General features: G+C 39.0%; 1 protein-coding gene across 1 annotated transcript; it reads right to left on the bottom strand.

Moving 5' to 3' along the window:
- Positions 1–142: 142 nt before the first annotated feature.
- LOC122669798 (cellulose synthase A catalytic subunit 2 [UDP-forming]-like) lies at positions 143–8,506 on the bottom strand. Its single transcript, XM_043866650.1, has 14 exons — positions 8,237–8,506; positions 7,316–7,511; positions 6,982–7,217; positions 6,780–6,882; positions 6,477–6,672; positions 4,863–5,129; positions 4,433–4,778; positions 3,531–3,668; positions 3,008–3,133; positions 2,658–2,870; positions 2,302–2,572; positions 2,008–2,204; positions 1,546–1,896; positions 143–1,141 (listed from the first exon to the last, which is right to left on the bottom strand). Exons 1-14 carry the CDS (start codon positions 8,324–8,326, stop codon positions 554–556), a joined length of 3,318 nt encoding a protein of 1,105 aa, XP_043722585.1. The 5' UTR covers positions 8,327–8,506; the 3' UTR covers positions 143–553.
- Between the last annotated feature and the right edge of the window lie 4,783 nt (positions 8,507–13,289).

Genomic DNA, 13,289 nt, shown 5'->3' on the forward strand with positions numbered 1-13,289 from the left:
CATGAAATTATATGCAAACCTATCAGAATTGTCTTTGCTATTTTCACGGACTAACAGTTTGAAAACTCAATGATTTTTTCATTAGGATGATCTTCATTGTAGCTCAAAACACTTAATGTCATCAAACATAAGTACCGAAAAATGAAAATGAATTTGGAGACTCCTCTGTATTCAACCCTTTGCTGAGAAGGGAATAAATTATAGTTCAAACATTAAACAATGTTCTCTTGGTATTTATAGACAGGCACTAATAAACAAATCAACCCTCCACAAATCAGCCCAAGAAAAATAAAAGAGGAAAAAAGAAAAGAATAAGAACAAGTACAAAAATGAATCAACCAAAACCCAGTAAAGAATAATAAAGGTGTTCCCCTTCCCTGTCCATTTTATCTATACACCAACTCGAACATGTTTGTTTCCTCACTTGCCCGGACTCTGGTACATAAAGCCACACAAAATTGTAGTGGCAAGGGATATTTTCACTAAGAGGATGAACTCCATCAACCGCTCCCCAACAGCCTTTCCCCATAACATTCGAAGATCATCTAAAATTCTATCTATAGTCACAATTCAACCCACACTCCTCTAATATGAGGCCTCCTCTATTGACAAACGGATTGATCCGAACCCACAATAGGGAGAAAAGTGAGGCAAGAATCATCGACCAGACCAGGATAATGGTTGGCAGCCTATTTTGTTTCCCCATTAATCCCTTGAGGAAGGGATATAGATGGACAATGACCCAAAAGGCAAAGAACAGCTTACCAAACAGTGGGCCCCATGAATTAGATCCACTGCTTATGGCATCAGAAATCCCAATAATCACCCCAATTATGTTAATGATCAGCAATGTTGTCGGAAATATCAACAATGATGTCCACTTGAATTCGTATAGCTCTGCGAATTCACCATCATCACCTCCTTTGGATGTAACAGTGAAGTTCGTGTTGACCCCGGCCAAAACCTTGAGCAGACCCTGGAAGAGAGCAAAGAGATGTGCTGAGACACCACCAATCACCCAAAATTGCTCGTTCCTCCACCAGTCATCTATGCTGACACCTCCCCACTGCATCTCAATGATGCCTGTTGCAGCTATAGATATGAAGAGAGCCATGAACACAATGCTGGCATAGTTGCTTATCTGCACAATGAGATACAACCTTACATGAGCTGAAAATGTTATGACTATTAACTAGTAATAAGTGCATTCCTTGTGGAATGGACATCCAGAAGAATTAACCAGAGAAAGGCAAGCATCAACTACTAGGACTATCCAAATACAAGACAAGGAACCTATCAAAAAACAAAAAAATCCAAGGACAGAATGAACAGAGACAAAAAAGAGATAAGTTATAAGCAATCAAACCAAACTCTATATATCTGCTCGAATTTTGATAGCCCAGACTTTGAAAGTGTTATTTTACAAAAAAAATAAATAAATAAATGATTTCATTAGCACAATCAAAATGTTTCCAGAATGAAATGGATCCTTAAATTGTTAATTTCTACTGAGAAACAGATAGTGAAGGGCGTGCAATTGAGTACCTGGGGGATGATGAAATCCCCAGTGAGAAGGCAGACGGCTGGCAAGGTACAGTATGTAATCAAGGGAAGAGACGTCAAAGGATAAACAACCGAGTTTATGTAGGAAAGTCTTTCCAGCCAATTCAAACCGCACCCATATCCATACCAGATTGGACAATGCCTGCTCAATAAAATCTCTACAGATCCAAGGGCCCAACGAAGAACCTGGTTTAGACGATCCGAGAGATTGATGGGTGCTGAACCCTTAAATGCTGGCCTTTTGGGTATGCAGTATACAGAGCGCCACCCATGGCAGTGCATCTTGAATCCTGTGAGGATATCCTCTGTGACAGAGCCGTATATCCACCCAACCTGGTTCAAGCTTCAATATTTAAGGGATGAAGGCAAACAACAATTTTCTTTATAAGGAAAATAAAGGTCCTTAATCTCACATTTCAACATTGGCGAACATTGATCACTTACCTCTTTTCCCCATTCTGTCTTATGTTCATAGCTGCAACTAATAACATGGATGGCTTCTTTTAACAGAGATGCAGAACTGGCTCCCAAAGGAACTCCACCATCTTCTAAAAGTGTGGAAGCTACGAACACTGGAGACTGACCCAATTTTTTCTCAAACTTTATTTGGGACATGAGGGACGATTTTTCACTATCTACTCCTGTCAGGTGAACACCAGTTAGTATGACTATGTACATGTCAATATACATACCAAGAACCAGCTGAAAAGCCAATACTATGAAAATGCAACTGATTACCTTCGATCCCCTCTTCAATATTCTCAAGGGCATGTATCTGTGTTGAGGGCTCTCTATTCTTTATTTTCTTCTCCTTCTTTATCTTCATTTTCCGGTTCTTCTTCCTAGACCCACAACAAAGGCAGCACCATCTAGGCCAGCAGTTACATGTCTTGCCTGGAGCTTTCTTCTTTACAGGGGCATCAAATCCATACAGTGCTTGCCTTCTGAAAACGCATCCCGTTCCAACATAGATTGGTCCCTGGATCCCATCTAGTCCTTTCATGTTGATCTGTTGTTGGACGGAAAAGACATTAGCTGTAAGAATAAGAAGATTAAAAACATACATGATTCCTTCGGAAAAAAATGCTACATACATCAAAGAATACGACATTGCGATTTGAATATCTATCATGGCGATCAATCCCATCAAATCGTTGAGGAAACTGCACATAGCAGACTTTCTTTCCTGATGTCGGATCCATCATGAAGCACATGGCTTCTCTAAGTGCCTTGCTGTTGTTTATATAGTGATCACAATCTACATTCAGAAGATAAGGAGCATTGGAAATGATTGCCGAGACCCTCACCTTCAATAAACAATCAAACCAATCAAAAACATTATAAATTTGAGCAAAGTCTTGATTGTTCATTTGTTAATTAGGTAGAGAACAGAAGAGTGACCACGTATTTGTGCCAACTGAATTAAAAAAAAATTGAGCTTTACCAGAGCATTCATGGCACCAGCTTTTTTGTGGTGATCAAATCCCGGTCGCTTCTCACGAGAAACATAAACCAGACGTGGTAATTCATTTCCTTCGATGTCACGAAGACCAGTTTGCCCAAGAAATACCTGTTGTACAAGTCATTTATAAGAGAGCCTAAATGCCAACATGGATCCCAGCTATTTTATCATCTTCCATCTTTAGATGCAATTTAGATTTAAGCAAAATGCTGCTGTGAAGACATTTTATAGATGCCACATTTTGTGCGTGAATGCAATGCAAGGACTGAAACTTATTTGTCACAATTTTTAGCATCTTGGGCCTTTCCCTCTGCAGGCACCAAAGCATGACACAGGAAAATCAGGCCAGACAGCATTCTCATGAAGAACACCTTTAGATTATAGTATGGTCTTTTAACACAACAAGAAATTGGAAAAGAAGTTCAACTAGAAAGGCCTAAATTCACAGTTCTCCTACAATTAACAGCACTTGGATCATGCTATTTTAGAAGGAATAGCTTCTTACCTGGATCATTCCTGGGTGATCCCGTACATCGTTCCCCGGCCATGGTGTTCCATCCTGCATTGTCCATCCCTCCTCAGGAACTTTCTGTGCCGTAGCAACCAACCCATTTATCCGAACCTTGAATTCTTCATATTCCCTCTGTATCCATAAAATCATGCAGTCAGGTAACAACCCTTTTGGCAATTTTAACTTTTAAGATTAGATAACTAGAGCATAAGATACAATAGAATAATCAGAGAGAATTTTCCATTGAGCAGTATCATAAGATCTGATAAACCAAGTTTCAGTCAACCAATTCATCAGGGAAAGGGAAAAAGAAAAAAGGAAGGACTTCACTAACTTGTGTTTCTCAAAAAATTAGTAAGGGACAGACACATAGAAGTGGCTATGGGATGGGTTGGCATGCTAGTCACTGGAGAGTAATCCTCAACTCAAACCTGAGCCTGACTGAACTAGTTCAAAAATGCGCACTTTTCAGTCAAACATACCTTTAATATATATATAAGGTTGTGTTTGTATAGGTTCACACATTAAATTATACATAAAAGCTAAATGTGTAAGCATAGTACATATGCATAAGGACCCACTCAATCAACAATATAGACTTGGTCTAAATCTAAATTGGATTTATAAAGGTCAACTGACCCTTGGGTTGGAACTGACCCTAATCTATATTTTCAACAAGCAGATTTAGAGGGGTTAGAAAATTGCTACCTCCAGAAATAGATCAGCTTATAAATACATCTTCATAGGGAGGGTGTAGAAGTAAATTTTGAATTGCATCAAATAATTCGAGAAGCTAAAGAATGGCAAATAATTAAGTTTCCCTTTTCAATAATTTACCAAGAAAACTGAAACATATATTAAAGATAACCAGAAACCATATATGGATAGACTCAAACCTTCATTGCCCGTCGTTCCCTAACAAAAGCAGGCTGGACTTTGTTTTTCAGATAATCAATCTTTTGAGAGAAATACCATTCTGGTGCACGGGGCTCGATATTATATTTTTTGCAGAATGGAACCCACATCCTTGCAAACTCAGATGTCTCAGAGAGCGCTTCAAAAGTAAGCATGGCAGCACCATCATCAGAGACATAGCATGCAACTTTGTCGACTGGATAATCCACAGCGAGAATGGATAGTACAGTATTAGCAGTGATAAGTGGAGGTTCTTTCATAGGATCAACCGTACTAACAAATATATCAACAGGGGCTAGCTCAGAAGGCTTCCCTTCTTTCTCATATCTGAAAACAGATTTTAAGGTGACGTTAGATCACATAAACTGAGAAAGATGGAATAGATACAATAAGATCAGCAGGTCCAACTACCTCAGTGACAACCGATCAAGGTATGTCTCCCGCTCAATTGGGGACCATTTGGGGAACTGATCTAAAATCCATGACAGCCCAAACCATATTTCACAAATCACTGACGTCAGCCACAAACCATATGCATTAGGGTTCGGGTTGAGAAGTCTATATTGGAAAAAGAAGCCAAGAATCACAAGCCTGAGTATTATTATCAATCTATATGGACTGATCTTGCTGGAAGGAATTGGTAACTTTCTTGATAGAGGCTGTCTTCCTTCATCCATTCTGAAATACAAATTTTGGTATTAAAAAAAATTCAGAGTACACAATTAAGAAACATGTAATAAATCATGCTGAAAGTAACTAAATAATCCTTTGGTAATGCTTGTGTGGCCATACTTAGACCGAAAGGAAAACAAATAATAAAATCAACAAAGAAGTTAGATATAAATTTCAGACTTATGCACAGGATAAAAAGCCTTTAAAGCCCACATAAATTCTACACTAGCAACAAAGTTCAAGCAAAATGTCAACATTGTTGAGTGTATAGAAAACAACAAGTTACAAGATTGCAGACCAGTGCAGACAACAGACTTGATACATTGACATCTTGTACAGACAACAGACTTGATACATCGACTTGAAAATTCTTATGCATTTCACACATCACTGTGAGAAGGAATTCAGAAAGATATATTCCCCCCTCCCCCCCTTAAGATACTTAAGCAGATTACATTTATTCCATAGACAAATGAATCTTGGGTCAAACCAACAACCAGATTGTGTGGAGGATTATAATTATTGCAAGAATACACCATTATAACTATTTCCATCACTTTAATGAATCTATTTAGAAACATCCAGTGTCTAATGGTACATTACAACCAAAAAATTAAATGCTGTTTGTTATTTGTTATTACTTACTCAATAGTTTTTTTTTCAGGAAAGTCCCAATTCATTGACTTGAAACTATTCAGCATAACCATCATCAGTTCTTCTATTTAACTGCATACAAGTTTGAGCACAGCCTCTCTCATACTTTCATTAATAACTAGGTCAGGAAGAAATACATTAAGAAGAAAAGAATTACTGCTACATACCAAATGGCTAGCTAATGTCAGAGTTCCCTATGTTTATCAGTTCCAAAACTAAACCACTAAAAGGGGCATACCCAGTTCAAGAGGCTTCCGCCACTGCAGGGTCTGGGGAGGGTCATAATGTACGCAGCCTTACCCCTGCTTTCGCATAGAGGCTGTTTCAGACTTGAACCCGTGACCATTTGGTTACAATGGAGCAACCTTACCATTGCACCAAGGCCCACCCTCTAAACCACTAAAAAATTAAAAAATAAATAAAATAAAATGACAAAAGAAAGTAATAAACTCGCAGTTAAACAAAAAAGATAAAAGCCCAGGATAGTAATTGAAACAAAAAAAAACCCAGCATGGTAATGAGCTCTTAAATTACTTGCAAACACGTTTGAAGCATAGAAAGTTTTAAAAGCTCTGGAAGTGAGTTTGCATGAAATGTTAAATAATACTAACTAGAGAAGAGAACAATAAGACCTTCTGAGTATCCACAGAAACTATTTTTCAGAGAAAGAAAATGAAGAGATCATCAACACATGCTTACTTGGGCAAATCAGGATCATCAAGATCGTCTCCATCACAGTTCCCACCACCATTTCCTCCTTGATGCTTAACCACCTGCAATTTTTCGCTCTGCCTTTTCTTCCACTCCTCCATACGGTCCTTCCATGCAACACTTCCATACCCATACACTGCTAAGTCCTTCTTAGGATCCATTGCTCTGGGCTGCACTGCATCATCTACAGAAAAAGAACATTAACCAATAAATAAATTATTCCAAAACCATATAACATGTGAAGGATGAACCAGAAGTTCAAAAGAGAACCAACAAATTCAGTCAACTTACAGGACATGGGTGAATCAGAGAATGCCATTGGATGAACTCGTTTCCCACTACCCATAAACGGAGGTATTATCAGAGCATGTTGATCAGAAGAAATTCCAGCATCCTTAAATTAGAAACAAACATGACATTTGAGTTGGTAAGGAATAAGAATTTGGGGGGGGGGGGGGGAAATGATCAATCAGATTCTGTTCAGTCAAATAACCTCTTGGCCATAGGTCAGGAGAGGGATTTCAGGATTAGGGGAGGAAGAATCCAGATTTGGTGGTACAGAGTTCCCAGATGCATCAGCCATGGAACCACGACCAACGTTAAGGCGAGCTGAGAGTGCTGCCTCTGCAATATGCTGCGGGTCGCTCCAGTTCTTATACTTGAAATCAAATTCATTATCCAAATCATCAACATCCTCCTCTTCCTCGTCGCCTTCAACCCTGGGACTGCCTGCAAGATGCACCACATATGTGAGTACATTCTACAGATATAGGCATGGGGTGCTGGAGAAGAAGCAGAACGGAAGAAGAAAGTATAGAAAGCCTCACCTTTGATGCGCTTGTATCTGGTTTTGCATTGAGGGCAAGCTTGATTGCCCTCTCTTCTCTCGTACTCATAGCAAGACCTACAGACTGGGAAAGCACATTCATTACAGGCAACAAAGGGCTCTCCCTCTACTGTAATCTCAATCTCATCCCCACATATCTGGCAAATCTCCCCACTCAATTCTTTTACAGACTTCACCTGCAACAGCCCAGAAAATATAGGCAAATTTCCATAAGATTGAAATCATAACAAACAACAACCCCCACCCCAGCATACACAAGAAGAAAAGAACAAGAGTAACCACCATAAAAAAGGAAAGGAAAAAAGAATAATCTTCAAAACCAGCTGAAATTTTACTCAATCCATGACAAGTACTCATTCAAATTCCCATCAAAATTGCAAGAACAAAAAAAAAATCTAACGAGAAAATATGTACACTTACTGCTAGCTATGTTTTACAACCAAGCAAATTAGAAAAGGAAATAGGCATCCAGTTCAGTAAGAATACTCTTACGCTATAGAACTACAGTTCAGAATAGGGGGAAAATGGCAATCACAATAGAGGGGGAAAAATATAACATTTTCCAGAAAGGTCACAAGCTTCAAGCAAAACCAAACAGATATGAAGTATATCTGAACGAGGTAAAAAAAACTCATTCCGACATTACTAAACAACCCACAGAAGGGGAGATGGGACAAGAAAACTCTGGGTCTACTGCTTCAGAAACAGGTACCTCGCTCTCCACAACTCAACTGAGAAAAAATCTAGCGAGGTCTTTCAAGAGAAATCGTTGAGGGCTTTCTCACTGAAACCAGCCAGAGAGCAGAAACACTTGTGTATCCTCAAAAATCAAAACACAGACGCAATGAATCGGGGAAAAAAAGTACAAGCAGGGATTTTTTTTCCTTTTCATGGGTCTTACCCGAGCAATATCATCAGCATTGATGACGACGAACTCATTTCTATTATGAGAACCCGCAACAAGCCGCCCCCCGGTATTCATGGCACTCATCCAACCCCACCCACCACTGTAAACTCTTGAAACCAGAAATCAACCACAACCCAACAAAGGGATTTCTACACCTTCCTCATATCACCAGTCCAAACATACAAAGGAACCACCTTTCTCCTTCTCCTCTGCTGCTCTGCGTTACCTGCGTCTCCAGAGTCCAGCCGACACGCTTTGAAGTCTTATGCACCCATCACGGGAGAAGAAGAAATAGACAGACCCCAAAGAAAAATACAAAAGGTCCTCTGTCCTTGATTCCTTCAAGAACCGGTGTTTTATACAATTGGGTCTCTATCTGATCTGGCTGATGTCGAAAGCTACTCGCTATCGAAGAGCAGTTGAGGGAGTGATGTGAACTGTGAAGTAGATTACACAAGGTTTTAAAAGGATCAATGGAGACACAAAGAGAGGGAGAGAGACTGATAGAGATAACCCAACCGTCGTTGAATATCAACGCGTAAGAGAGGAGAGACGAAAAAATAGGAAGAGACAGAGGAGATCAAGGGATCTATCCATCTATCAATCTCGATTTCTCTTGTAAATGTTTGACCCCACCTGAGATGCAGATGCTGTCTCAGACTCAGACTGCCCTGGTTGGTGGGGGAGAGAGAGAGAAGAGAAGAGAAGGGTAACTGGGTAAATATAATTTCTGTGGATTTCCGAGCTGAGGAGTGAGGAGGTTGTTGTGTCGGTCGTCTCTCACGAAGCAGCGTAAGAGATGGAAACAGAAAGGGTTGAAAGTGAAAGGAGAGTAATTGGAGACGGCCGACGAGGAGGAAATAATGAAATAATTTTAAAAGATGGGTAACAACTAAGAACAGCTCGAATGCTTCCCCGAAACTCCTCCGCGTGCTGTGATAGCTCACAGTTGAGTTGGAGTTTTTTGTCTTCTCGTCCATGGATTACCAACTTTCCCTTCCTTCTTCTTTCCTTCCTCCCTTCTTTCCTTCCTTCCTCTCTTCATCCCAATTTCTCGTTCATAGGTTACCAACTTTCCTTGCCTTCCCTCCCAATTTCTCGTGAGAAATCAACTCTTTCAAGTCTGAAATAAAAAAAAATAAAAAAAATGGACTGGATCAGTGGAGTTACTCTGGTACTGGAATATACGAATTCGTTGACTTGAGAAGTGTAACAGACCCGGTCCACCCTAGATTAGTCACTAATTGAACCCTTTTATATAACCTTTTTTTTTTTTTGGGGGTTAATTTATATAAGCTAATGGTTTGATTTAATTTTTCTTTCACCCCGGTGAATGGAAACCCATGGTGTGATTTGATATTATGATTGGGTTACAATTAGATTTCGAAAGAGTGAACGTCATCATTAACTCTCATACCCAATTGTTCAGGATTCAAAAGATTTACCTTAAGGGGTTAATTCAGTTGGTAAAAGGTCAACCCCTCAAATAAGAGGTCATGAGTTCAAACCACCTTGGCCTATCCCGATCCCCTAATTCCCTCCCTCCCTATTATACAAAAAAGATTCGAAATATTTTTCTCCAATCCATTAGATATAAGGTTTAAAAATCCAAAATTGGGGTCATAATCGGTCTAAATCGCTGTCAGAATCAATATATTCTATGCATCTAGGGTTTTTCAAACATAATTGGCCCGAGCCCAAGCTGGATCGATAGGAATTGAAATCAAATTCTCACCACAGGTTAAGAGAAACCAGGTCATGCTTATGTCCAATCAATTTCTCAATCCAAGCATTTTCAATTTTCAAGGCTTGGGTCAATGTTCATAAATTCAACAATTTAGGGCTTGATTAGTTCTCAGAACAAAGTTTATCTTAGGGAAATCTTGATCAGTACCATTAAGTTTTTTAAAAACTTTGAGAAGAATTTGGTTTATATAAATGCATGAAGGTGAAATTAGGTGGATTCCAATTGAAGTAAAAAACACTTTATAGATTTTGTTAGTGATGTGTAGGTAAAGCAATGTACAACTAGAAACATAAATTAGTGGGCGGGGGTGTCTCTTATCTTATATAGTCATATGTTAATCACTCTTTAAATCTTGAGATTTAAGCTATATACAATTTTAGGAATTTGGGTTTGCTCCAATCAAAACTTCTCATTTGTGGATGCCATCATATTAAGGCAAACGTAATTTATTAAAATTTGACAGATGTAACATTAACAAGATAGTTAATTAGATGATAATTTGACTTCCATCCAAATATAGAGTACCAAATTTGGTTCCCCCTGTCACTTGCTTTTGTGTTACTCTTGTTATTTGTTACCATGAGAGACAACATGATTTCAAATATTGAATAAATCATGGTATGGTTTGATTCTTTTCTTCCCTTGATTGTATTCTTTCAATCTTCTATGGTGTTATTGTCTACACGGAATTTTGTACAAACACACACGAATAACCAATTTTTATTTTTTGGTAAACACGAATAACCAATTTGGTGACACAAAAGAGTCAAATGTGTCAATTTGGGACCGGACCCAATAGCCATCCTATAATTGATCTGCTAAAATTTTGAGCTAACCCATCTCGTTATTAAATGAGACAGTTCTAGGAGCTGATTTGGAGACCGAATATTAAATGGGATGGAATAGTTTTGTGATGGATATCTTAATAGGTCTCAAATTGAAAAATCAATAATGAACTATTTATAATTGTAACAGTTGAGACCCGTTTAAGACGTATATTTACCTGTTTAGGCTAGTTCATAAGTATGTTTCAAGGACCTGAAATGTAAAGGAACCGGAACTGGGGTATGTTGCAATCACATAGCAATACTTACATTTAAGTGTTTGAGAATTTGAATGCCCATGGCCATAGAAGAACTAGAATCAGACCATCTCGTTATTAAATAGGGCTAGATCCTAGTTTTGGGTCTACGAGTATACAGGACGATTAAGGGATTGGCCCTCCCTAGGTGTTATGTGCAATAGTCCCACATCGGTCCCATAAGGGATTGGATGTGGGCATATATGATATTGGGTTCCCTCCTCTTGAAGACCGATTTATGAGGGTGAGTTCTTTCAATCGTAACATTGGTGTTTTCATTGACCCGTATTTTGCGGTTGGCTACTTGGGAGGGGCGACCTGGTGCCAGAGTGCGAGCCACTAGGAAAGGACTATCTACCGTTGGGAAAGGGTCCTGGAGCAGAGTGGAGCTAAAACCGATTTATGAGGGTGAGTTCTTCCAATCGTAACACTAGGCCATGAAACTCTCTAAATCTCATAGTTATCTATTCATGTAAATTAATATATGCTTAACGTGTAATACTAAATTAGAGAAAATAAAAAATTGCGTAAATCTATTGATTAAAAGTTGCTTTCACTTAAGGTGTGATGAAATCCTTAAATTTTGACATTTACTACGGACAAACCCAAATAAAAGTCTCTAATGATTCCATATGTAATAAGAAAACAAAACATTAGTATTAAACACAACTTTTAATTCCAAATAGCCATATAATTCATGTTCTAGCTTTGACACTTCAATTCCCTAGTGAGTTAGAAGAGCTTAATCATGGTTGTGAAGCAATGCCAAATTAGTTTACTTTCCCTCATTCTGATATATTTTTCTAAGACATTATTATCATAGGAGACAAAAATATATGGAATCGAATACTAAAAAACTAATGGTAGTTCATGACTCATTTTATAAGAATTAAGAATTGTAAGAGTAGCTGGAACTTCAACTTCAAAATGTAAACTATTATGAGATTTTGTATCATTCTCAACTAAATCCTTAAAGAAATATATGGAGAGAGAGCTCATGGGTTAGTGAACAATTATTTAAACAAGATCAAATTATATAAAGAGATAGATATAAGTCATTACCGCTTTGTTTGCATTGATTTAAGGGACTTGGGAAAATATTACAGACTTGCGTGTAAGAAATTTGAGTGAACTCTCTAACTAAAGATAATGACATTTGAAGCACTTTAATTAAAAATGGATTTCTCTAACCGCTCACCTCATCTAGAATCTATAAAATAAAAGATAGAAAATAAAAAATAATTTCTCATATGTGATTCGACTAGAATTTTTTTATTTGCATTTGTTTTAGGTATGGGTTTTTATTTATTTTGATTTATCTTTCGATTCTTTTTACCAACTAATTTGTGAAACTATCAATATGGTTTTAAAAAATGGTATCAAATCGGGCATATCGATCTATCTATATTGGAATCATCTATGCCCAATAATAGGGGTGTCAATAATACCCGGCTGGCCCGAACCCGCCCTGAGCCCGGCCCGAACCCGACCCTGATCTGCCAGCCCGAAGGGCGGGTCAGGGTTGAGATTTTGGCTGACCCTGGCAGGGTCGGGTCGGGTCGGGCTCAAGGTGGCGGGCCTAGCCCGGCCTGGCCCTGACCCGACCCTGAATTCTTTATAAGCCTTTATATGGCTGAAAATACCAAATTTTCAGGGTCGGGGGCTTGTTTTGGTTTCTCGAAGCCATTTTGAAGCAAAAAAGATTGTAAATGGAGCTACTAGCAGGAGATCACAATCGTTGCTTTCACGAACTGGAAAAACATATGCCTGAAGCGACTGGAGACAGAGGAACGATCGAGAATGAGAGCTGAGGAACTGAACAATTCAGATTGAAATCTAAAAGGAGAACAAAAAAAGTTTTAAAATTCACGCAGTCTTCTGTTTCTCTCGCTCTCTCGCTCTCTCAGTCTTCTCGTTGCACTCGTTGTCTGGCTTTTACTTTTCTTTCTTGAGGATCAGGTTAACACTTTAACTGCGGTTAGGGATTGCAGGGGAAACCAAGGATTGGAGTATAGAGGGTCGGGAGACGGGACTCGGGAGTCGAGAGACGGGAGTTCAGGACTGGGGAGCCGGGAGGACTGAGGAGCGTGAGATTTGAACTTTTTTGAATTGGGATCTGGCGCTACTGGAGGAGATAATTTTCAGGGTCGGGTCGGGTCGGGCCGGGCCAGAGAAAAACCCTGGCAGGGTCGGGTCAGGGTTGAGGGTTTCTTGGCCCT

Source organism: Telopea speciosissima, chromosome 7 (genome assembly GCF_018873765.1).
Source record: "Telopea speciosissima isolate NSW1024214 ecotype Mountain lineage chromosome 7, Tspe_v1, whole genome shotgun sequence".
Classification (NCBI taxonomy): Eukaryota; Viridiplantae; Streptophyta; class Magnoliopsida; order Proteales; family Proteaceae; genus Telopea; species Telopea speciosissima.